We start from the raw sequence: 27,912 nt of genomic DNA, 5'->3' as shown, positions 1-27,912 counted from the left end.
TGGCTTTCCCTCCTCTTCATTCCTGCATGGGCTCTGCTTTTAGATTTCTAGATTGATCGGCTGCTACTGAGTTCAGAAAGTGAAAGTAAAAGAGCCATTTTACAAATGTGTGCTAAAAGCAACCACTAGATGGAGCTGGTTTGCAAGAAATCACATACAAATCAATGCAGTACAGCCGGCTGGATCTTTTCTATCACTAGTCAGCTTTCACTACAAAATCTCTAATATTTTTAACCCTCTTGTATGAGTTAAAGGGACAGTTCACCCAAAAACTTTCTCCCCTTTAAATTATTCCCAATGATCCTTTTTACCTGCTAGAGTGTATTAAATTGGTTGCAAGTAGCTCCTTTACTCCTATTTCAGCATTTGAAATAGCTGATTTAGCTTGTGGTTTCCCAACCTATACTGAAAGTTTTGATACTGGCGTATACGCTATTGACAAGCCTAAGTAAACACAGCCAGCAGAAGAGATTACACCCTCAGTGGGGGGCATGATAGTTAAGTACTAAAATGATAATTTTCCATTGTTCTCTCTATGTATTGAACTTTGGTGTTCCAGCCAAATATAAGATAAGGAAGCAAGTCTGTGTACATGAAAGTGATAACATAATGAGATCTGATATTACCTGAAGCTCAGCCCATTGTAATAGGCTGTGGTTTCAAAGCACAAAACCAGCTACTTCATATACACAAATAAACCTGAAAATGCAATTTCTCAAATATTTTATACCCTGCAGTTGGTATAACAAGTCATTTAAAATACATTTATGGAAAAACAATTTTACAGTGTACTGTCCCTTTAATGGGAGGTTGGTAAAATTCCCTAATGTTAGGATTCGTTCTAACAAATACCAGTGTTTTCTTATTATCTTAGAGACATTTTCACTGTATTGATTATATTCTGAAGAAAAGATAAGTTGTTTTTTCTTTCTGATATTTAGGTTTTTTAGTCCCTATTCTTTCCTCTTTTACTGTCTGTTCACATTTCTCATTGACAGATAGGGGATAACCTTTATCGGAGAATCTTTTGGCCATTTGTTTCATTCTCTTCTCCTACAACTCTGAGTTGCTGACGTTGGTAGTGATAGAAGAGATCCAGTTAACTATTTAACAACTGCAAACAAGGGATCATACCCCTGTTTACATTGTGCTCAGTGCAACTCAATGATAAAGGGCAAAAATATTGCACAAATCAATGACACAAAAAAAAGAGGGAAATTAATGGCCTATTTACCTGTGACACTAGTTATGTTGTTTATATCTTGAAATGCCCATGTGGGCGGGGCTATGTGTGTGAGACGATTAACCCCATCAAAGACAGAATAAGTGCACACAAATCTTCCATAAGGTGTAAGGATATGTCATTACCAGTCTCATCACATTTTATAACAGCTGGGCATACTGTGAGCCAGTTAAGGTTTCAGGTAATAGACCACATCCCTAAACAGAGGAGAGGAGGCAACAGAGAGCTGTTGCTTAAAAAGAAAGAAGTATGGTGGATACAAAACCTGAAAACCTTATATCCGAATGGGTTAAAGGGACACTGACCCCAATTTTTTTCTTTTGTGATTCAGCTAGAGCATGCAATTTTAAGCAACTTTCTAATTTACTCCTATTATCAAATGTTCTTCATTCTCTTGCTATCTTTATTTGAAAAAGAAGGCATCTAGGCTTTTTTGTTCAGGACTCTGGACAGCACTTTTTTTATTGGTGGATGAATTTATCCACCAATCAGCAAGAACAATCCAGGTTATTCACCAAAAATGGGCCGGCATCTAAACTTACATTCTTGCATTTCAAATAAAGATACCAAGAGAATGAAGAAAATTTGATAATAGGAGTAAATTAGAAAGTTGCTTAAAATTTCATGCTCTATCTGAATCAAAAAAGAAAAAATTTGGGTTTAGTGTCCCTTTAAATAAGGATTATGATCTGCACTTGTTTTTATAATTGTTTTTAAGTTCCTGTGTGCTGTAGTTTTTGAGCTGTAACTTTTGAGCTATATTTATTGTAAATATAAAGAATGAGTACAAAATGCTAGAATTAAGCAGTAGACATATAAGTGTTTTGAGAAAAATGTGTAAGAAAAATGTTTAAAGGGAAAAAAAATGTTTGTTTGGAACCTGACCGGCTGGGGGTACCAACATTAATAGTGCTCAGGTAAATTTGTGAAATCAATCAAGCCACTCCTTACACACAGGTGGTATATTAGGGAGGTGTTTTTTCTTAATCTATATCCTAATGTTTCAATAAAGAAGAGGAATTCTTTTAAAATACTGTGCTGTCGCCATTGCTTATTCTTTGAATTATGTATTGGAGGATGGCAAGGCCTCCATGGTGAACGTGCACTTGAAAGGTAAATCTGTGAAAATTTATACCCATTGAGAGGTTCAAGAGAAAGGTGATATATATATATATAGCGGCACTCACTGGTCTTTCCAAAGTGTACTTTAATAAAACAAAGTGACGTTTCGGGGACACACTCTGAGGAAGGTGAGTGTGTCCCTGAAACGTCACTTTGTTATATTAAAGTACACTTTGGAAAGACCAGTGAGTGCCGCCTCATATTTATTATATATATATATAACAAAATGTATGCTTACCTGATAAATTCATTTCTCCTGTAGTGTGGTCAGTCCACGGGTCATCATTACTTCTGGGATATTATCTCCTCCCCTACAGGAAGTGCAAGAGGATTCACCCAGCAGAGCTGCTATATAGCTCCTCCCCTCTACGTCACCTCCAGTCATTCGACCAAAGGACCAACGAGAAAGGAGAAGCCCAAGGGTGTAGTGGTGACTGGAGTATAATCCAAAAATTTTTTAGCCTGCCATAAAAAAACAGGGCGGGCCGTGGACTGACCACACTACAGGAGAAATGAATTTATCAGGTAAGCATAAATTTTGTTTTCTCCTGTTAAGTGTGGTCAGTCCACGGGTCATCATTACTTCTGGGATACCAATACCAAAGCAAAAGTACACGGATGACGGGAGGGACAGGCAGGCTCTTTATACGGAGGGAACCACTGCCTGAAGAACCTTTCTCCCAAAAACAGCCTCCGAAGAAGCAAAAGTGTCAAATTTGTAAAATTTGGAAAAAGTATGAAGAGAAGACCAAGTTGCAGCCTTGCAAATCTGTTCAACAGAAGCCTCATTCTTAAAGGCCCAAGTGGAAGCCACAGCTCTAGTAGAATGAGCTGTAATTCTTTCAGGAGGCTGCTGTCCAGCAGTCTCATAGGCTAATCGTATTATGCTACGAAGCCAAAAAGAGAGAGAGGTAGCTGAAGCTTTTTGACCTCTCCTCTGACCAGAATAAACGACAAACAGGGAAGACGTTTGACGAAAATCCTTAGTTGCCTGTAGATAAAATTTCAGGGCACGGACTACATCTAGATTGTGTAGCAGACGTTCCTTCTTCGAGGAAGGATTAGGACACAAAGATGGAACAACAATCTCTTGATTGATATTCCTGTTAGTGACCACCTTAGGTAGGAACCCAGGTTTAGTACGCAGAACTACCTTGTCAGAATGAAAAATCAGATAAGGAGAATCACAATGTAAGGCAGATAACTCAGAGACTCTTCGAGCCGAGGAAATAGCCATTAAAAACAGAACTTTCCAAGATAACAACTTGATATCAATGGAATGAAGGGGTTCAAACGGAACACCCTGTAAAACATTAAGAACTAAGTTCAAACTCCATGGCGGAGCAACAGTTTTAAACACAGGCTTGATCCTAGCTAAAGCCTGACAAAAAGCTTGAACGTCCGGAACTTCTGACAGACGTTTGTGTAAAAGAATGGACAGAGCTGAAATCTGTCCCTTTAAAGAACTAGCGGATAACCCCTTTTCTAAACCTTCTTGTAGAAAAGACAATATCCTTGGAATCCTAACCTTACTCCATGAGTAACTCTTGGATTCGCACCAATATAAGTATTTACGCCATATTTTATGGTAAATCCTTCTGGTAACAGGCTTCCTAGCCTGTATTAAGGTATCAATAACTGGCTCAGAAAACCCACGTTTTGATAAAATCAAGCGTTCAATTTCCAAGCAGTCAGCTTCAGAGAAGTTAGATTTTGATGTTTGAATGGACCCTGGATCAGAAGGTCCTGTTTCAGAGGTAGAGACCAAGGCGGACAGGATGACATGTCCACTAGATCTGCATACCAAGTCCTGCGTGGCCATGCAGGTGCTATTAGAATCACTGATGCTCTCTCCTGTTTGATTCTGGCAATCAATCGAGGAAGCATCGGGAAGGGTGGAAACACATAAGCCATCCCGAAGGTCCAAGGTGCTGTCAAAGCATCTATCAAAACCGCTCCCGGATCCCTGGATCTGGACCCGTAGCGAGGAAGCTTGGCGTTCTGACGAGACGCCATGAGATCTATCTCTGGTTTGCCCCAACGTCGAAGTATCTGGGCAAAGACCTCCGGATGAAGTTCCCACTCCCCCGGATGAAAAGTCTGACGACTTAAGTAATCCGCCTCCCAGTTCTCCACTCCCGGGATGTGGATTGCAGACAGGTGGCAAGAGTGAGACTCTGCCCAGCGAATTATCTTTGATACTTCCATCATTGCTAGGGAGCTTCTTGTCCCTCCCTGATGGTTGATGTAAGCTACAGTCGTGATGTTGTCCGACTGAAACCTGATGAACCCCCGAGTTGTTAACTGGGGCCCTAGCCAGAAGGGCATTGAGAACTGCTCAATTCCAGTATGTTTATTGGAAGGAGACTCTCCTCCTGATTCCTTAGTCCCTGAGCCTTCAGAGAATTCCAGACAGCGCCCCAACCTAGTAGGCTGGCGTCTGTTGTTACAATTGTCCAGTCCGGCCTGCTGAATGGCATCCCCCTGGACAGGTGTGGTCGATAAAGCCACCATAGAAGAGAATTTCTGGTCTCTTGATTCAGATTCAGAGTGGGGGACAAATCTGAGTAATCCCCATTCCACTGACTTAGCATGCACAATTGCAGCGGTCTGAGATGTAGACGTGCAAAAGGTACTATGTCCATTGCCGCTACCATTAAGCCGATCACCTCCATGCATTGAGCTACTGACGGGTGTTGAATGGAATGAAGGACACGGCATGCATTTTGAAGCTTTGTTAACCTGTCTTCTGTCAGGTAAATCTTCATTTCTACAGAATCTATCAGAGTCCCCAAGAAGGGAACTCTTGTGAGTGGAAAGAGAGAACTCTTCTTTTCGTTCACCTTCCATCCATGCGACCTTAGAAATGCCAGTACTAACTCTGTATGAGACTTGGCAGTTTGAAAGCTTGAAGCTTGTATCAGAATGTCGTCTAGGTACGGAGCTACCGAAATTCCTTGCGGTCTTAGTACCGCCAGAAGAGTACCCAGAACCTTTGTGAAGATTCTTGGAGCCGTAGCCAATCCGAATGGAAGAGCTACAAACTGGTAATGCCTGTCTAGAAAGGCAAACCTTAGATACCGGTAATGACTTCTGTGAATCGGTATGTGAAGGTAAGCATCCTTTAAATCCACTGTGGTCATGTACTGACCCTCTTGGATCATGGGCAAAATTGTTCGAATAGTTTCCATCTTGAACGATGGAACTCTTAGGAATTTGTTTAGGATCTTTAAATCCAAGATTGGCCTGAAAGTTCCCTCTTTTTTGGGAACTACAAACAGATTTGAGTAAAACCCTTGTCCTTGTTCCGACCGCGGAACTGGATGGATCACTCCCATTAATAAAAGATCTTGTACGCAGCGTAGGAACGCTTCTTTCTTTATTTGGTTTGTTGACAACCTTGACAGATGAAATCTCCCTCTTGGGGGAGAGGATTTGAAGTCCAGAAGGTATCCCTGAGATATGATCTCTAACGCCCAGGGATCCTGAACATCTCTTGCCCAAGCCTGGGCGAAGAGAGAAAGTCTGCCCCCTACTAGATCCGGTCCCGGATCGGGGGCCCTCGATTCATGCTGTCTTAGGGGCAGCAGCAGGTTTCCTGGCCTGCTTGCCCTTGTTCCAGGACTGGTTAGGTTTCCAGCCTTGTCTGTAGCTGTTTTGGTGCAGAGGAAGTTGATGCTGTTCCTGCTTTGAAATTACGAAAGGAACGAAAATTAGACTGTCTAGCCCTAGGTTTGGCTTTGTCCTGAGGCAGGGCATGGCCTTTACCTCCTGTAATGTCAGCGATAATCTCTTTCAACCCGGGCCCGAATAAGGTTTGCCCTTTGAAAGGTATATTAAGCAATTTAGATTTAGAAGTAACATCAGCTGACCAGGATTTTAGCCACAGTGCTCTGCGTGCCTGAATGGGAAATCCTGAATTCTTAGCCGTAAGTTTAGTTAAATGTACTACGGCGTCTGAAATAAATGAGTTAGCTAACTTAAGGGCTTTAAGTTTGTGTGTAATCTCATCTAGTGTAGATGATTGAAGTGTCTCTTCCAGAGACTCAAACCAAAATGCTGCTGCAGCCGTGACAGGCGCAATACATGCAAGAGGTTGCAATATAAAACCTTGATGAACAAACATTTTCTTAAGGTAACCCTCTAATTTTTTATCCATTGGATCTGAAAAAGCACAGCTATCCTCCACCAGGATAGTGGTACGCTTAGCTAAAGTAGAAACTGCTCCCTCCACCTTAGGGACCGTTTGCCATAAGTCCCGTGTGGTGGCGTCTATTGGAAACATTTTTCTAAATATCGGAGGAGGTGAGAACGGCACACCGGGCCTATCCCACTCTTAGTAACAATTTCAGTAAGTCTCTTAGGTATAGGAAAAACATCAGTACTCACCGGTACCGCAAAATATTTATCCAACCTACACATTTTCTCTGGTATTGCAACTGTGTTACAATCATTCAGAGCCGCTAACACCTCCCCTAGTAATACACGGAGGTTTTCCAGCTTAAATTTAAAATTTGAAATATCTGAATCCAGTCTGTTTGGATCAGAACCGTCATCCACAGAATGAAGTTCTCCGTCCTCATGTTCTGCCACCTGTGACGCAGTGTCTGACATGGCCCTAATATTATCAGCGCACTCTGTTCTCACCCCAGAGTGATCACGCTTGCCTCTAAGTTCTGGTAATTTAGCCAAAACTTCAGTCATAACAGTAGCCATATCCTGTAATGCGATTTGAAATGGCCGCCCAGATGTACTCGGCGCTACAATATCACGCACCTCCCGAGCGGGAGATGCAGGTACTGACACGTGAGGCGAGTTAGTCGGCATAACTCTCCCCTCGTTGTTAGGTGAAATATGTTCAGTTTGTACAGATTGACTTTTATTTAAAGTAACATCAATACAATTAGTACATAAATTTCTATTGGGCTCCACTTTGGCATTAGCACATATAGCACATGTATCTTCCTCTGAATCAGACATGTTTAACACACTAGCAATAAACTAGCAACTTGGAAATGCTTTTCAAGTAATAATAATAATATGAAAACGAACTGTGCCTATAAGAAGCACAGAAAAAATTATGACAGTTGAAAATAAATAAGTTATAGCATCAAATCTTTGTAAAAAATACACAATTCTAGCAAAGGATTGTTCCCATTAGCAAAGGATAACTAACCCTGTTAGCAGAAAAAATACACAAATAAAGTTTTTTATCACAGTCAACTACAATCTTCACAGCTCTGCTGTGAATGATTACCTCCCTCAAAACAAGTTTTGGAGATCCTTGAGTTCTGTAGAGATGAACCGGATCATGCAGGAAGAAAATGAACTTCTGACTGAGTTTTTTGATGCGTAGTAAAAGCGCCAAAAATGGCCCCTCCCCCTCACACATAACAGTGAGAGAGATCAGAAAACTGCTTTAATTTAAACAAGACTATTGCCAAGTGGAAAAAATAGTGCCCAAAACATTTTTTCACCCAGTACCTCAGAGAAATAAACGATTTCACATGCCAGCAAAAAAACGTTTAACCTCAATAAATTAATTGTTATTTAAAACCTATTGCAAGTCCCTGCAAATTAGGTTAAGACTATGCATACAGTATAAATCCAGTGAAGTACCATTCCCCAGAATACTGAAGTGTGAAATATACATACATGACAGCCTGATACCAGCTACATCTACTGCATTTAAGGCTGAGTTTACATTATAACGGTATGGCAGGATTTTCTCATCAATTCCATGTCAGAAAATAATAAACTGCTACATACCTCTTTGCAGATTAATCTGCCCGCTGCCCCCTGATCTGAAGTTTACCTCTCCTCAGATGGCCGAGAAACAGCAATATGATCTTAACTACTCCGGCTAAAATCATAGAAAAACTCAGGTAGATTCTTCTTCAAATTCTACCAGAGAATAAATAACACACTCCGGTGCTATAATAAAATAACAAACTTTTGATTGAAGGTAATAAACTAATTAAAATCACCACAGTCCTCTCACACATCCTATCTATTCGTTGGGTGCAAGAGAATGACTGGAGGTGACGTAGAGGGGAGGAGCTATATAGCAGCTCTGCTGGGTGAATCCTCTTGCACTTCCTGTAGGGGAGGAGATAATATCCCAGAAGTAATGATGACCCGTGGACTGACCACACTTAACAGGAGAAATTATATATATATATATATATATATATATATATATATATATATATATATATATATATATATATATATATATATATATATATATATATATATATATATATATATATATATATATATATATATATATATATAGTGTGTGTATGTGTATTGGACATTAAGATTCTGTAGTCTTAAATACATTTTTTTTATTAAAAAATTAAGGTGTTATAGCGATCCCCACCATATCGCCCAGCCCTAGGCTGGTGTTATAGCGATCCCCACCATATCGCCCAGCCCTAGGCTGGAGTAACCTTTTCTTTAATACAAGAATGTGTGTGGGGATATTTCACAAGAATAAATCCGGCTACAAAAATATCCGAACGGCAAGAGTAGCCACCTACTTCCCGCATTCGGAAATTCACAAAGGATCCAAATGCACATCCCTAGTAAATGTGTCGCATAGATCACATTATACATCAGTAGCGGCACAGAGCCATCAGTACAGTTTTCATAACACATCACATACATCAGTAGCGGCACACAGCCATCAGTACAGTTTTTATAACACATCACATACATCAGTAGCGGCACACAGCCATCAGTACAGTTTTTATAACACATCACATACATCAGTAGCGGCACACAGCCATCAGTACAGTTTATATAACACATCACATACATCAGTAGCGGCACACAGCCATCAGTACAGTTTATATAACACATCACATACATCAGTAGCGGCACACAGCCATCAGTACAGTTTATATAACACATCACATACATCAGTAGCGGCAGACAGCCATCAGTACAGTTTATATAACACATCACATACATCAGTACAGTTTATATAACACATCACATACATCAGTAGCGGCACACAGCCATCAGTACAGTTTATATAACACATCACATACATCAGTAGCGGCACACAGCCATCAGTATAGTTTATATAACACATCACATACATCAGTAGCGGCACACAGCCATCAGTACAGTTTATATAACACGTCACATACATCAGTAGCGGCACACAGCCATCAGTACAGTTTATATAACACATCACATACATCAGTAGCGGCACACAGCCATCAGTACAGTTTATATAACACGTCACATACATCTGTAGCGGCACACAGCCATCAGTACAGTTTATATAACACATCACATACATCAGTAGCGGCACACAGCCATCAGTACAGTTTATATAACACATCACATACATCAGTAGCGGCACACAGCCATCAGTACAGTTTATATAACACATCACATACATCAGTAGCGGCACACAGCCATCAGTACAGTTTTTATAACACATCACATACATCAGTAGCGGCACACAGCCATCAGTACAGTTTATATAACACATCACATACATCAGTAGCGGCACACAGCCATCAGTACAGTTTATATAACACGTCACATACATCTGTAGCGGCACACAGTCATCAGTACAGTTTTTATAACACATCACATACATCAGTAGTAGCACACCGCCATCAGTACAATTTTTAACCCCATGTCTCACATAGCACCACTTACCCGATCTGTTTTGAACACGTAGTACCAGAAGAACAGTGGTCCCACTCCCCATATAAAGCCAAGCAGAGATGTTTTAGGGGTGGGTCTAAAGTTGGGATAGATGTTACGATTCCGCGCGTACATCCAACGGGTTAAAGCTGGGTCTTCCTAAATCAGACAAGGACAACAAAGATCATTCAAAATCTCTTTATTACAATAAGCAAATATTTCTAATAAAGAATTTCACTTATAGTAATAATCCTCATGTTATACACTCAAATTGGAATCTGTGGAGTAGAAAGAATGTATTAAATATATTCCCTTCTTCTTAGGTTTTATCACCATTCTGTCTTCCCTCCTTACTGTATACTAACCCTGCTGATCTGGCCCCTTCTCTAGGTACCACACCTGTATATAGGCCCTGCCAATAAACATCTCCAGTCACACTAGTCCCAACACTTATGAACATCTGCCCATGTCCTTATCCTTTGTTCTTTACCACCATCACTTGACAGACTATAAACAGCATTTGTGTAAAAACTGTGCTAGTCCCATTTTCCCTAAAGAGGCCAAAAGGCTAATTCTGTAACCCAGGCTTTCTTCAAATCACTTGCCTGAACCACATAATGGATTTGAAAAATTCTGAACACCTGGTTACAGAACCTGCTTTTTAGCCTCTCTATGGATCATGGTGCAAGCACTTTTTATACCAAAGTAAGAGGTGTTTAACGTCCCTTTAATGCCACAAAGCTGATGATACTCTGCACTCTCACAAATCCTGTAGTCTTTCTCCTGAGTGTCACTAGCAGCATTCTATGCCCTTCATAATTCACCAGCAGTTCTCTTTCTCCGCATTCATGTTTTCCTCATCTCAGTAATTCCCTAAAAATCTTTAGCCACCAAGGCCCTCCCCCCCTTACACCAAATCACCTGTAAATGCCTCTCTGTTTAAAGGGACAGCCAACTCAAAAATGTTTGTGTAAAAAGGTAGATAATCCCTTTATTACCCATTCCCCAGTTTTCCACAGCCAACAGTTATATTAATATACTTTTTCCCTCTGATTACCTTGTATCTAAGACTATTTTGACAGCTCCCTGATCACACAACCATTTATTTATTATATATTGACTTACATTTTTAGCCAATTAATAGTGTCAGCCACAACTCCACGGGAGAGAGCACAATGTTATCTATATAGCCCACATTAAATTGCAGCCTTGTTGTGAAAAGCTAATAAAAAAAGCATGTGATAAGAGGCTGCCTGTAGTGGCTTAGAAACAGGCAGGAATTTGTTATAAAGTATATTAATATAACAATGTTGGTTGTGCAAATCTGGGTAATAGGTAGTAAAGGCGTTATCTATCTATTTAAACTATAACAATTTTGGAACGGACTGTCCCTTTAAGGTTTTCCTAAACCTGCCAAGCCTCCACCAAACACAAAAGCCGCCCCTGCTGTGTCATTGAATAACCGTACAAGTTTACTCAATAAAAATCAGGACTCAAGAGCATTCTACCATCTGTGTGAAAGAGCAGCATTTAAACATGTTGCTTTTTTCGAGGTTGAAAAGGTAAAGTTTAAGTTGCTTAAATTTAAAATAAACCTAAACACAGCAGCAAAAAACTGTGCACTTCCTACTAACACTCATTGGTTGAAATACTTCCTGTTAATACTAACCGGCTGATGGGTACTTCCTCCTACTAACACTCATTGGCTGAAATACTTCCTGTTAATACTAACCGGCTGATGGGTACTTCCTCCTACTAACACATATTGGCTGAAATGCTTCCTGTTAATACTAACCGGCTGATGGGTACTTCCTCCTACTAACACTCCTTGGCTGAAATACTTCCTGTTAATACTAACCGGCTGATGGGTACTTCCTCCTACTAACACATATTGGCTGAAATGCTTCCTGTTAATACTAACCGGCTGATGGGTACTTCCTCCTACTAACACTCCTTGGCTGAAATACTTCCTGTTAATACTAACCGGCTGATGGGTACTTCCTCCTACTAACACATATTGGCTGAAATGCTTCCTGTTAATACTAACCGGCTGATGGGTACTTCCTCCTACTAACACTCATTGGCTGAAATACTTCCTGTTAATACTAACCGGCTGATGGGCACTTCCTCCTACTAACACTCATTGGCTGAAATACTTCCTGTTAATACTAACCGGCTGATGGGCACTTCCTCCTACTAACACTCATTGGCTGAAATACTTCCTGTTAATACTAACCGGCTGATGGGCACTTCCTCCTACTAACACTCATTGGTTGAAATACTTCCTGTTAATACTAACCGGCTGATGGGCACTTCCTCCTACTAACACTCATTGGTTGAAATACTTCCTGTTAATACTAACCGGCTGATGGGCACTTCCTCCTACTAACACTCATTGGTTGAAATACTTCCTGTTAATAACCAGCTGATGGGCACTTCCTCCTACTAACACTCATTGGTTGAAATACTTCCTGTTAATAACCGGCTGATGGGCACTTCCTCCTACTAACACTCATTGGTTGAAATACTTCCTGTTAATACTAACCGGCTGATGGGCACTTCCTCCTACTAACAATCATTGGTTGAAATACTTCCTGTTAATACTAACCAGCTGATGGGCACTTCCTCCTAACACTCATTGGTTGAAATACTTCCTGTTAATACTAACCGGCTGATGGGCACTTCCTCCTACTAACAATCATTGGTTGGAATACTTCCTGTTAATACTAACCGGTGGGTACTTCCTCCTACTAACACTCATTGGTTGAAATACTTCCTGTTAATACTAACCGGCTGATGGGTACTTCCTCCTACTAACACCCCTTGGCTGAAATACTTCCTGTTTATACTAACCGGCTGATGGGCACTTCCTCCTACTAACACCCCTTGGCTGAAATACTTCCTGTTAATACTAACCGGCTGATGGGTACTTCCTCCTACTAACACTCATTGGCTGAAATACTTCCTGTTAATACTAACCGGCTGATGGGTACTTCCTCCTACTAACAATCATTGGCTGAAACACTTCCTGTTAATACTGACCGGCTAATGGGTACTTCCTCCTACTAACACTCATTGGCTGAAACACTTCCTGTGAATACTAACCGGCTCATGGGTACTTCCTCCTACTAACACTCATTGGCTAAAATGTACAAATGCTCAGTAATAAGATCTGATACTTCTGTATTAGTTTAAATTTAATATTTACTGGATATTTAAAGGGACATAATACTCATATGCTAAATCACTTGAAACTGATGCAGTATAACTGTAAAAAGCTGACAGGAAAATATCACCTGAGTATCTATGTAAAAAAGGAAGATATTTTACCTCACAATTTCCTCAGCTCAGCAGAGTAAGTTCTGTGTAAAAAGTTATACTCAGCTGCAGGTAAAAAAAATTAAAAAAATGAAGAAATGAACAGCAGCCAATCAGCATCAGCAGTGCTGAGGTCATGAACTCTTAACTGTGATCTCATGAGATTTGACTTAACTCTCATGAGATTTAATAGTAAGCTTCCTTTACCTGATTGGTGAAATAATATGAGAGTGCACAATGCTCATCCCTTCAGATGTTCCGGGACAGACATACTAATATGCTGCTTAGAAATAGTTTACAATGGGAGGTGGCTACTGAGGAACTTTTGAGGTAAAATATCTTTCTTTTTTACATAGAGATGCTCAGGTGATATTTTCTAGTCAGCTTTTTACAGCTATACTGCATCACTTTCAAGTGTTTAAACATTTGGGTATTATGGCCCTTTAAGGCTAAAAAAAATAAATAAAAAAAAAAATATATCAGTATTTAAATGCTTCTTTTTCAAGTGGATAATCCTTTGATCTTCACGTGCAATTATTGCCACTTTCTGAAATGTGGTCAACCCTGCCCCCCCCCCCCCCAATTATCTCCCCTATTTATTTGACTACAAAGGGCCCCATACCACAGCAGGCATTGCCTCAATCTTCTTTCTTGTGTGTGAAAGTATAGTCACCCCATTAACCTCTGCCCCCCAACACACAACCAACTTCCTCCTGCCCGGGTCAGGGTGGCACCTGTTATAGTCTCAGAGCATCAGTGGGCAAAATTCCATAAAAGCTCTAACCAGTCTCATCAATTCTTTTTTTTTTTTTTTTTTTTTAATATAAGCAAACAAAAAGTAGCAATTGATTGACGTGAAAGCAAACACAGGATACAGCTTAACCCTTAGTAGTAACAATTTGTTTACAAATGGGTAAAAACTGAATAAAAAAAAAAAAAAAAAAAAAAAGAATGGGAGGAATGGCAGTGAATTCAATTTCACTTATTAATAAATATTAAATAACACAAATATGGTGCGTGAGCTTTCTGTCACTGTGGATGATTGGAAGTTATTTGGTTTGAGATAAAGTTAAAGGGACAGCAAATATCGAAATTAAAAACATTCATCCTTTGGAAGAACATACCATTTTAAACAACTTTCCAATTTACTTCTATTATCAAATTTGCTTTGTTCAATTAGTATACTTTGTTGAAGGTTAAACCTAGGCAGGCTGATAGGAGCTTAGGAGTGTGCATGTGTCTATGTAACTATGTATAACATTGCAATAACCAATGCTGCAAACAGCTGCCAGATGGCTAAGACACGTGCACACTTCTGCGCTCACTTAGTATCACTCTTTAACAAAGAATACCAAGAGAACAAAGCAAAATTAATAATAGAAGTACATTGGAAAGTTGTTTAAAATGACATGCTCTATCCAATCAGCTTAAAGGGACAGTCTACTCCAGAATTGTTATGGTTTAAAAAGATAATCTCTTTATTACCCATTGCCCAGTTTTGCAGAACCAACAAGGTTATAGAAATAGAGTTTTTATCTCCGATTACCTTGTATCTAAGCCTTTGCAGACTGCCCCCTTATCTCAGTTCTTTTGACAGACTTGCATTTAACCAATCAGTGACCTCTTATTTGTAACTCCAAGGGCGTGGTCAGAGTTATCTGTATGGCACACATAAACTAACGCCCTCCAGCAGTGAAAAATAATAATTGAAATAAGGGGTGGCCTTCAAGGTCTTAGAAATTAGCATATGAGCCTACCTAGGTTTAGCTTTCAACAAAGAATACCAAAAGAACAAAGCAAATTTGATTTGACTAGACTTTCCCTGTAAGTTTAATTTTACTGTCCCTTTAATATCTTAAAAAGGACATTATACACTTCTTGCCTTGCCACAAAGGAAAATCTGTAATCTGGGTCGTGACAATGCTGCAAATTGCCTAAATCAACTATTTGCTTTGCAGGTTACAGATTCTGCTTTTTGGCCTAAGGAGTATGGAGCAAGCACAAAGTTTATTCAAAAGCAAACGAGCTTTGATGTCCTTTGTAATGACTTTAAAAGTGATATTAAACAAAAAACTGACAGAATATATATATATATACACACACACACACACATACACGTAGCCCTCCAAGAGGAATGGTTGTAAATCGAAACCGTTGTAAAATGAAACCCAGTTTATAATGCAAGTCAATGGGAAGTGAGGGAGTTAGGTTCCAGGCCCCTCTTAAAATTGTCATAAGTAACACCCAATACATTATTTGTAAAGCTTTGAAATGAAGACTTTAAATGCTAAACAGCATTATAAACCTAATAATATAGATTGTATCATCAAAGTTTAATGAACAAAAACATTTGCTAAACATCACCTAATAAAATTACACAACAGATTGCATCATCATACTAAGTTTAATGAACAAAAACGTTTTTTACTTGCATTTTTCTGCAAACAGTTCTCTGCATTGTTAGCATGTTAGATAATATTGGGTCTGCACCTATTCTATGCATTTCAATCTGCAGTGATTAATAAGCAGTTAGGCACCCTCACCTCAAGCTGCTGGACAGGAAGATAATAGGGAAGTGCCTGCTAAATTTTGGTTGATAGATCGGGTCTGATCTGTGTACAAAGATCAATTTAAGGGTGTTAAGTTGCATAACTTTGCTGCAAAACAAGCGGACAGCTCCAACTACTGGCTATTTTAATTAGTGCATTGCTTTCCAAAAGCTTTTCAATAGCAGTCACATGACTGGAAAAAAAAAGGTTGATATACTGAAACGGCGCAAATTGAACAGGCGTAAACCGAGGGCCACGTGTGTGTGTATTATATATATATATTTAGTACTGGCATTAGCTACTAATCTGTTACTTTGAATTTCAAACTAGCAGACTTTTTTTTGAAAAATTTGAAAGTCTCTTTATTTCCCTGCCAACACATGACAACCATAAGCCAATCACAGACTCATATGAAAACTATATGGCCATCTGACAATCAAATGTATATGAAAAATCATGGGCAATAATATGGATATGGCCCCTCCTTTGCAGCCACCATTCTTTAGGAAGGACTTTCCACATAATTTGTAGTGTGGGATTTTGTGCCAAAAGAGCATTTGTGGGGTCAGGCACCGACGCTGGACCAGAAGGTCTGGCTACAAATCCTAAAGGTGTTCAATGGGGTTGAGGTCATGTTCTTCCACACCATACTCATCAAAACATGTCTTCATAAGCCTTGCTTTGTGTACTGGGACACAGTCATGCCGGAACAAGAAAGGGCCTTCCACAACTTGTGCCAACAAAATTGGAAATACCCACTTGTCTAAAATGTCTTTATATCCTGTAGCTTTAAAATGACTCTTCAATGGAAGTAAAAGGGCCTAGCACAAACCCTGACAAACGGCTGCAGCCTATTATCCCTCAACCACCACCAAACTTTACAGTAGGTAGGGTCCTCCTGGTACCTAACACAGCGTGATTCATCACTCCAGAGAACACATTTCCAATGCTCCAGAGTCCAATAGCGCCTGCTTTACACCACTTCAGGTGACACTTGGCATTGTGCATGTGAGGCTTTTGTACAGCTGCTCGGCCATGAAAACCCATTTCATGATGCTCCCGACACAGTTTTGGTGCCAATGCTGCTTCCAGAAGCAGTTTGAAACTCTGTAGTGAGTGATGCAACAGACTGTAAGCATTTTATACATGGTACTTGCTTCAGCATTCGGCAGCCTACGGTTTACCACTTCGTGGCTGGGCTGTTGTTGCTCCTAGACACTTCTGCTTTATAATAACAGCATTTACAGTTGATCGGGACAGATATAGTAGGGCAAAAATTTCACAAACTTGAAGATGGGTGCAATTGGAACATGCAATTGAAAATATCACACACTTAGGCAGACTGTGTTGGAGCTCAGAAAGACTAACGCATAGATTAACAAATAGTTCTCCACTGACAACTGAGACGTTTGCTGTATGGGATCATATACTCTCTAAAATCATGATGGTCTCATCTAAACCATCCCCCCTTATGTCCCTTATAGAGAATGGTCAATTTACAATCAGAGACATTCCCTTAATAAACACAATAGACACAAATATTTGAGACCTAACAATTCATATGCCGACTTCTGGGGAGCAACTCTTATCTCAAGCAGATCTTTTGGACAGAGGCTATTCTCACTTTCACAACTGGTTCAATTACCACAGAGTCTATAGATTTATCTCACAACATCCACAAACGTAGAAACATGATCAGACCCCTAACAAACTTCGAGTCTCTGCACACGCACCCCGACAATCACACATACTCTATCAATGATTTATAAAATCTTAACTACAAAACCGCCTGGATATGTTCCAGAATACTTTGAAAGATGGGAAAATGACTTGGGAGTTATTATTCTCCCCCAAACATGCATAGATATTTGCCAGAACATTCTTAGAACATCAATCTCATTATCAATGGTCGAAATTAATTTAAAAATTCTAAACAGATGGTATCTAACATCTAAGAAAATACATAGGTTATTTCAGCATCGATCTGAACATTGTTGGAGATGTGGACATAGGGGTAGTGGTCTAGCTCACATGTTATGGTGGTGTAATTCTATCCAAACTCTCTGGAGAGAAATCATAGCAGAAATAGAATCAATCCTAGAAATTCAATTTCCTTTAGACCCCTTGATTTGGCTGTTGTGTAAACCCCCCAAAATAAGACATAAACCTCACAAACATTTATTCAATATACTGTCAAATAGTGTTAAGTTCTTAATAGTAAAGAACTGGAAAAGTAAAATGGCCCCAACTCTCGACATTTGGTCAAGCAAAGTTTCAGAATTTCTGGAACTGGAAGAATATCATTATATTAAAAATAATAAGATGGATGTGTATGCGGAAATGATGGCCACTTGGGAATCTTATATTAAGCGAGACAACCCATAAGCTAGCTAATCCATCACTATAGTATTTAGATATAGCTTTGATCCCGACGGCTGGATGCGTCATGAACTGAATTAGGCATTGGAGCAAACCCCTATACTTTCTTTCCTCCTCTACTCTCCTCTCATAAACTCTTTTCCTTCTTACCCTCATATATTCTTCATATTATATGTAAATAAACATAAAAGGGGATTTTTATATATTCTATGTTTTTGGAAAATTGTACTGACTTTGTTGTTTCATAAAGGAGCTGCGTCTCCCAACTAATATTGTAAATCATTCTTTACTTTTTCAAATAAAGTCGGTATTTAAAAAAAAAAAAAAATTCACAAACTTGACTCGTGGTAAAGGTGGCATGCACATTTAAAGTCACTGAGCTGCTTCACTAAGACAAATTGTACTGACTAAGTTGGTCTACGGAGATTTCATGGCCATGTACTGGTTTTATGCCACTGTTAGCAATGGGTGTGGCTGAAACACATGAACGTAATAGAGGCGTCATCATACTTTTGAACATAAAATATTTGATAACTGAAGTAAATTGGCACGCTCCATCTGAATCACGAAGGTTTGTGACTGTCTTGTCCATACAATATTGCTACAAGATTTCAGACTTCTACACTGCGTTGTCTTTAAACAATATTATAACAAAGTTTCACTTCCTTTCGCGCCTTTAGATCTCCCCCAAAGTCACTGTCTCTCTCGCCTCTAGATCTCTCCCTCCCCCAAAGTCACTGTCTCTTTCACCACTAGATCTGTAGCCTCCTGTATCATCTCTCTCACCTCTATGGGCCTGATGATAAATGATTTTTCTGCTTGGAAACTATAGTGCAGACTTCACAGGGGCTGAACTCACTGAATGCTATAAGAAAAAGGGTAGAACCTGGAAATCCCAGAGAGATGCCTTCCATACAGCTTTCCTCTCAAATGAGATGATCTGAACCAATTCTCCAGCACTGCAAGATCTCAGCAGATTTTTGCTATACTTCTCTAAAGGGGCATTCCCTGCATTTCTGTATGTGAAATATAGCACTACTTAACATAAGAGTTTTGTTAGATTTACATTTTGTGCTTTAGATTACTTTACACCAGTGCTCGACAAACCCAGGAGTCTGGGAGCCATTGGCTCCTAGAACTTTACCCCTGGCTCCTAACTTGTTGGGTTCTTCTCCATATATCTATATACAAATCCAACTATCTGGCTCCTAAAAATATGCCTGGCTCCTAATTTGTAAACATATTTGTCAAGCACTGCTTTACACTTCAGATTGGGTCCTTTAAGTTTTATTACATTTTAGCTTTGCACTTTCTTTTTTAATGCATTAAGATTATGTATACAGCAGTATGCTTTAAAAGTTTGTTATTTTAACAAATTATCTTTGCATATTTCTGTGTATTTTACAAATTACATTGCACTTTGTATTTGCTCCATTGTAAAATAATTGACTGCTTCAGGAAGTGGGAGGGACAGGAGAGCTCCCAGGGTATGTATGAAGCTCTCTCAAAATTGTCATGAAATGCTGTGAGCATTTTAAACAAGCTCATCTCAATGATTTATCTCACCAGCTGTATGCAGGTGAATTCACGTGACAATACACTTAATTTACTGACAGAAAGTAATATATACTAAACTACTGGCAAAAGCACGTTAAATTGTAGTGAACACATTTCAGTTTAACTCCTTCAAGACGGACCCATCCGTCCAAGTTTTGATGTAAACTTCAAAGAAAAATCAAGCACATGCATTGCTAGGCATTCAAAAAAGATACAGTAACTAGCGCCTAGATGGAATACATAAAGAGTCCCTAACAGATTCTGAGTTAATGACGGTGATGAAGTATAGGAGCGCCAAAGGTTAAAGTATTAAACAGGTTAAAAAGAAAATGGCAGTGCAAAATATGACCAAATAAATTATATAACCCATTAAAACAATGTAACAAATGAACTTGATCGGTGAATCAAATGATTATAAAAACGTAGGAATTTATTATGAAATAAAATTACAAAATGATCAAAAAACTACTGATATAAGTGTGAAAAATCACATATAAAAAAAATAATTAAAAAATGTATAATAGGACGTTGGTCCACACTGGGATCAACCCAGGGGGACAGATAAATACCAGATAGATATAAAATATCTATAAATATGACATCAAAGGGTAGAGGAATTACACAATATGATGTATCAAATACCACTTTGATAAATAGCAGAAAAAAGGACTTAACTAATGATAACAAATAAAATGGCAAAAATGATATAAAAAGAATCAATGAAGGATACACATGGGTATAACTAGCCCAAATTAAGGTCTAGGAATCTGTGTATAAATAGTGGAGGGGGGTTTGGACCATATATGAAATGTGTAAATAAATGTGCAAATTACAGCACAACAGTGAAGTGGACAATAATAAAATAACAGTTGATAAGTGCTAATCATAAACAGTTAATAAACTGGGTGCTAATTGATTAATAAACACATAAATACAAAGAATTCAACAACAAGAATTCGACAACCACACCTTTAGAAAAAATAAGCAGATTAAAAAGTCTTTTATAATGGTTTAGAAACATCCATGGGCCAACAAAATAAGTCCTATTGTGTGTGACAAGAAATGGAGTCCCAATATGTGAAGCGGAGACGGAAAGGATCCTGATCCAAGGTTATCCTATGTTTGTAGTATCCTGATAAGGTGATCACCTAAATAAAAGACAAAAAAAGAAAAAAACTATACAAACTACGTCTGCGGGGGGGTCTATTAGTGTATAACTCACCCAAACAGACGATCCTGGAAGAATAGATAGTCTCACAAATCCCTTACGGACAAAAGTCTATGCATTTCAGCCCTGTGCAAGGTCCTTTCTCAAGACATTGACATTGTCTTGAGAAAGGCCCTTGTACAGGGCTGAAATGCGTAGACATTTTAATTAATTTTAAATAGACAAATACAAACTGAAATGTAATTTGTAAAATATACACATAAATATACAAAGTATGAGCCTAATTTATTATTAAAGGGACAGTTGTTTTAAAAGATAGATAATCCTTTTATTACCCGTTCCCCAGTTTTGCACAGCCACCACGGTTATATTAATATACTTTTAGCTCTGTGATTACCTTGTATCTAAGCATCTTCTGACAGCCCCCTGATCACTTGACATTTTATTTATTATCTATTGACTTTCATTTTAGCCAATTACAGGGAGTGCAGAATTATTAGGCAAATGAGTATTTTGACCACATCATCCTCTTTATGCATGTTGTCTTACTCCAAGCTGTATAGGCTCGAAAGCCTACTACCAATTAAGCATATTAGGTGATGTGCATCTCTGTAATGAGAAGGGGTGTGGTCTAATGACATCAACACCCTATATCAGGTGTGCATAATTATTAGGCAACTTCCTTTCCTTTGGCAAAATGGGTCAAAAGAAGGACTTGGCAGGCTCAGAAAAGTCAAAAATAGTGAGATATCTTGCAGAGGGATGCAGCACTCTTAAAATTGCAAAGCTTCTGAAGCGTGATCATCGAACAATCAAGCGTTTCATTCAAAATAGTCAACAGGGTCGCAAGAAGCGTGTGGAAAAACCAAGGCGCAAAATAACTGCCCATGAACTGAGAAAAGTCAAGCGTGCAGCTGCCAAGATGCCACTTGCCACCAGTTTGGCCATATTTCAGAGCTGCAACATCACTGGAGTGCCCAAAAGCACAAGGTGTGCAATACTCAGAGACATGGCCAAGGTAAGAAAGGCTGAAAGACGACCACCACTGAACAAGACACACAAGCTGAAACGTCAAGACTGGGCCAAGAAATATCTCAAGACTGATTTTTCTAAGGTTTTATGGACTGATGAAATGAGAGTGAGTCTTGATGGGCCAGATGGATGGGCCCGTGGCTGGATTGGTAAAGGGCAGAGAGCTCCAGTCCGACTCAGATGCCAGCAAGGTGGAGGTGGAGTACTGGTTTGGGCTGGTATCATCAAAGATGAGCTTGTGGGGCCTTTTCGGGTTGAGGATGGAGTCAAGCTCAACTCCCAGTCCTACTGCCAGTTTCTGGAAGACACCTTCTTCAAGCAGTGGTACAGGAAGAAGTCTGCATCCTTCAAGAAAAACATGATTTTCATGCAGGACAATGCTCCATCACACGCGTCCAAGTACTCCACAGCGTGGCTGGCAAGAAAGGGTATAAAAGAAGAAAATCTAATGACATGGCCTCCTTGTTCACCTGATCTGAACCCCATTGAGAACCTGTGGTCCATCATCAAATGTGAGATTTACAAGGAGGGAAAACAGTACACCTCTCTGAACAGTGTCTGGGAGGCTGTGGTTGCTGCTGCACGCAATGTTGATGGTGAACAGATCAAAACACTGACAGAATCCATGGATGGCAGGCTTTTGAGTGTCCTTGCAAAGAAAGGTGGCTATATTGGTCACTGATTTGTTTTTGAATGTCAGAAATGTATATTTGTGAATGTTGAGATGTTATATTGGTTTCACTGGTAAAAATAAATATTTGAAATGGGTATATATTTGTTTTTTGTTAAGTTGCCTAATAATTATGCACAGTAATAGTCACCTGCACACACAGATATCCCCCTAAAATAGCTAAAACTAAAAACAAACTAAAAACTACTTCCAAAAATATTCAGCTTTGATATTAATGAGTTTTTTGGGTTCATTGAGAACATGGTTGTTCAATAATAAAATTAATCCTCAAAAATACAACTTGCCTAATAATTCTGCACTCCCTGTAGTGCAGTGTCTGCCACAATTCACAGGCGTGCTCAAAATGTTATCTATATGGGTTACAGGAACTAGCTCTCCCCTGTTGTGAACAGCAAATACAAAAGCATATGATTAGAGGCGGTCTTCAAGGGCTTAGAAATTATCCTATGAGCCTTCCTAGGTTTAGCTTTCAACTAAGAATACCAAAAGAACAAAGCAAAATTGTTGATAAAAGTAAATTGGAAAGTTGAATAAAACTGCATGCCTTATTTGAAACATGAAAGTTTTTTTTGGACTTGACTGTCCCTTTAAAGTTACACAGAAGCTGTCAAAGCATAATCGGAATTTGTAAAATCAAAATCCTAAATACACTGCTATATACAGAATCTATATGCATTGAAATACAAAATAGAAAGTGAAAAGTTTAAATGTAATAAAACTTAAAAGGCAAAACCTGAAGTGTAAAGTAATAATAATTCACTTATTCTCACATCTATATCCCCCGTCACCAATTCTGTCACACCTCTTGATCTCTACCCATCAGGGTCAATATTAACAGTTCCCTAGTATAAAAGTCTTTCACCCTAAGATCTTTGCCACTGTCAGAAATTATGTTGGGGTGATTGAGCTGTAGCAAGTATTGTCCCAGTAAAGGAGGGTGGAAACAATAAGTTACACACGTTATTGCCCACTGGTGTCACTGTTACTGCCCTTGTCATTGTCACTCACCACCAGAGTCATCTTGTTGGGGTCCTTGATCTAAAGAAGGTATTGTCCTGGTAATGGGTAGGGGGTGAGATAAGTAAGTTATTATTAGTTATTTGTAGAGTGACAACAGATTCTGTATCACTATAAACAGAGGTATGGTATGCAAGGTAACATTTATGTGGATTAAGTGGGTAGAGGGGCCATACCAGGAGTTGCATTGTTGTAGTCAGCTCTTATGAAGGTGATCTGCAAACAGCAGGGTTCATAAGCTTACATGCTAAGGACGCTCAAGGGCATAAAGGAGGAGGGGAACTGAGGTTAGGAAAGGTTAGTCAGTGTCACTCCCAGAGCTTTTCTATTGGGCAACTGAGCTGCAGTAGGTATTGTCCAGATACAGGAGGGGGTCACCGTTATTGTTCCTGTTGGTGTCAATCACCACCATTGTTTTCTTATTGAGCTGCAGTAGGTACTGCCACCGAGAAGGGAGGGGATCACTCCGTTAAACATATTACTACCCGGTGGGTGGTTACGGAATTAGAAATATTACTGCTTAGGGGGGACACTGCTATTGCCCCTGTCATTGTCACCACTAGTGTTCTTGTTGGGGTCACTAAGCTGAAGTAGGTACTGCCAACGGGAAGGGGGGAATCATTCCGTTACACATATTACTACCCAGGGGAGGAGGAGGAGGTTACAGAGTTACACATATTACTACCCGGGGGAGGAGGAGGAGGTTACAGAGTTACACATATTACTACCCGGAGGAGGAGGTTACAGAGTTACACATATTACTACCCGGAGGAGGAGGTTACAGTGTTACACATATTACTACCCGGAGGAGGAGGTTACAGAGTTACACATATTACTACCCGGGGGAGGAGGAGGTTACAGAGTTACACATATTACTACCCGGGGGAGGAGGAGGTTACAGAGTTACACATATTACTACCCGGGGGAGGAGGAGGTTACAGAGTTACACATATTACTACCCGAAGGAGGAGGTTACAGAGTTACACATATTACTACCCGGAGGAGGAGGTTACAGAGTTACACATATTACTACCCGGAGGAGGAGGTTACAGAGTTACACATATTACTACCCGGAGGAGGAGGTTACAGAGTTACACATATTACTACCCGGAGGAGGAGGAGGTTACAGAGTTACACATATTACTACCCGGGGGAGGAGGAGGAGGTTACAGAGTTACACATATTACTACCCGGGGGAGGAGGAGGTTACAGAGTTACACATATTACTACCCGGGGGAGGAGGAGGTTACAGAGTTACACATATTACTACCCGGGGGAGGAGGAGGAGGAGGTTACAGAGTTACACATATTACTACCCGGGGGAGGAGGAGGTTACAGAGTTACACATATTACTACCCGGGGGAGGTTACAGAGTTACACATATTACTACCCAGGGGAGGAGGAGGTTACAGAGTTACACATATTACTACCCAGGGGAGGAGGAGGTTACAGAGTTACACATATTACTACCCAGGGGAGGAGGAGGTTACAGAGTTACACATATTACTACCCGGGGGAGGAGGAGGTTACAGAGTTACACATATTACTACCCGGAGGAGGAGGTTACAGAGTTAAACATATTACTACCCGGAGGAGGAGGTTACAGAGTTACACATATTACTACCCGGAGGAGGAGGTTACAGAGTTACACATATTACTACCCGGAGGAGGAGGAGGAGGTTACAGAGTTACACATATTACTACCCGGGGGAGGAGGAGGTTACAGAGTTACACATATTACTACCCGGGGGAGGAGGAGGTTACAGAGTTACACATATTACTACCCGGAGGAGGAGGAGGTTACAGAGTTACACATATTACTACCCGGAGGAGGAGGAGGTTACAGAGTTACACATATTACTACCCAGGGGAGGAGGTTACAAACTTACACATATTACTGCCTAGGGGAGCACTGCTTTTGTCCCTGTCATTGTCACTCACCACCAGAGTTTTCCTGTGAGGATCAGTAAGCTGCAGTAGGTATTGCCGTCGGGAAGGGGGGTCCACTCAGTTACACATTTTACTACCCAGAGGAGGGGGTTACTGAGTTACACATATTACTACCCAGAGGAGGGGGTTATTGAGTTACACATATTACTGCCTGGGGGCACTGCTATTGCCCGTGTCATTGTCACTCACCACTAGAGTTTTCCTGTTAGGGTCACTAAGCTGCAGTAGGTATTGCCATCGGGAAGGGGGATCCGCTCAGTTACACATATTACTACCTGGGGGAGGGGGTTACTAAGTTACACATATTACTGCCTAGGGGCGCACTGCTATTGTCCCTGTCATTGTCACTCAACACCAGAGTTTTCTTGTTGGGGGTCACTAAACTGCAGTAGGTATTGCCATCCGAAAAGAGGAGATCTGCTCAGTTACACATATTACTACTGGGGGAGGGGGGTTATTGAGTTACACATATTACTGCCTGGGGGCACTGCTATAGTCGCTGTCACTCACAACAAGAATTTCTCTGTTGGGGTCTTTGAGCTGCAGTAGGTATTGTCATAGTGAAGGGGGGATCCGCTCAGTTACACATATTACTACCTGGGGGTTACTGAGTTACACATACTACTGCCTGGGGGTACTGCTATAGTCCCTGTCACTCACCACAAGAGTTTCTCTGTTGGGGTCACTAGGCTGCAGTAGGTATTACCATCAGGAAGGGGGGATCCGCTCAGTTACACATATTACTACCGGGGAGGGGGTTATTGAGTTACACATATTACTGCCTAGGGTCGCACTGCTACTGTCACTCACCACCAGAGGTTTCTTGTTGGGGTCACTAAGCTGCAGTAGGTATTGCCATCGGGAAGGGGGGATCCGCTCAGTTACACATATTACTACCGGGGAGGGGGTTATTGAGTTACACATATTACTGCCTAGGGTCGCACTGCTACTGTCACTCACCACCAGAGGTTTCTTGTTGGGGTCACTAAGCTGCAGTAGGTATTGCCATCGGGAAGGGGGGATCCGCTCAGTTACACATATTACTACCCGGGGGAGTGAGTTACTGAGTTACACATATTACTGCCTAGGGTCGCACTGCTATAGTCCCTGTCACTCACCACCAGAGGTTTCTTGTTGGGGTCACTAAGCTGCAGTAGGTATTGCCATCGGGAAGGGGGGATCCGCTCAGTTACACATATTACTACCTGGGGGTTACTGAGTTACACATACTACTGCCTGGGGGTACTGCTATAGTCCCTGTCACTCACCACAAGAGTTTCTCTGTTGGGGTCACTAGGCTGCAGTAGGTATTACAATCAGGAAGGGGGGATCCGCTCAGTTACACATATTACTACCGGGGAGGGGGTTATTGAGTTACACATATTACTGCCTAGGGTCGCACTGCTATAGTCCCTGTCACTCACCACCAGAGGTTTCTTGTTGGGGTCACTAAGCTGCAGTAGGTATTGCCATCGGGAAGGGGGGATCCGCTCAGTTACACATATTACTACCCGGGGAGTGAGTTACTGAGTTACACATATTACTGGCTTGGGGGCACTGCTCTAGTCCCTGTCATTGTCACTCACCACCAGAGTTTTCCTGTTGGGGTCATTGAGTTGCAGAAGGTATTGCCGCTTTAGTTGAGCCCGTAGTGCCAGCCTCTCCTCTGCCGCCCGCTTGTTCTCGGCGCTCAGGCCGTAGTAATTAGCCGGGTCCAGGCCTGCAGGACGGCTGCAGAGGGGAGCTTCTTGATATTCCGCCATGACAAGGACACGGGGACGCGCTTCAACAAGCAAAACTTTATTGAAATTTGACAACAGCTGAGCGTACAGGCGGCTGTATTACCAGTAACGGGCAGCAGGGGGTAACACATAGCATTAGCTAGCTATGCACTTGTTCATGAAAGTGTGGAAATGACATTCTCGGTGTTGTATCATAAATGGTTCCCCTGTAGAATTTAGGGACTTCGGCTTCTCGGCAAGAATCGGAACTCCGCCCCCCACAGCAGCCACTCCCATTCTCCTCCCATCTCTTAAATTTCAATATCCCGTCTTGAAAGCTCAGTCTCCATGCTCGTGCATGAGAAACATCTCCTCCCACGCCACCCTGCTATCGGCACTGCTTCTTCTGCTGTTGTAATGCAGCTTGTCACACGCTCCCTGCTCCCTTCTAGACTTCATTACACAGCTCGAATACCTATTGCTCTTCTCAAATA

The 27,912-nt window shown here is 40.6% G+C and overlaps 1 protein-coding gene across 1 annotated transcript in view; it reads right to left on the bottom strand.

The window, feature by feature from the left end:
* Positions 1-27,658, bottom strand: part of LOC128652837 (NADH dehydrogenase [ubiquinone] 1 beta subcomplex subunit 4) — a 34,607-nt gene extending 6,949 nt beyond the window's left edge. The window contains exons 1-2 of the mRNA XM_053705800.1: positions 27,284-27,658; positions 10,049-10,195 (exon numbers count right to left, since the gene is read on the bottom strand). Of these exons, the coding sequence (XP_053561775.1) occupies positions 10,049-10,195; positions 27,284-27,460 (324 nt within the window). The 5' untranslated portion in view covers positions 27,461-27,658. The remainder of the gene's footprint in view (positions 1-10,048; positions 10,196-27,283) is intronic.
* Positions 27,659-27,912: the final 254 nt, after the last annotated feature.

This window comes from Bombina bombina, chromosome 3 (assembly GCF_027579735.1).
Source record: "Bombina bombina isolate aBomBom1 chromosome 3, aBomBom1.pri, whole genome shotgun sequence".
Lineage (NCBI taxonomy): Eukaryota > Metazoa > Chordata > Amphibia > Anura > Bombinatoridae > Bombina > Bombina bombina.
Note: the sequence above shows the minus strand (reverse complement) of the source record. Positions and strands in the feature narration are given on the sequence as shown.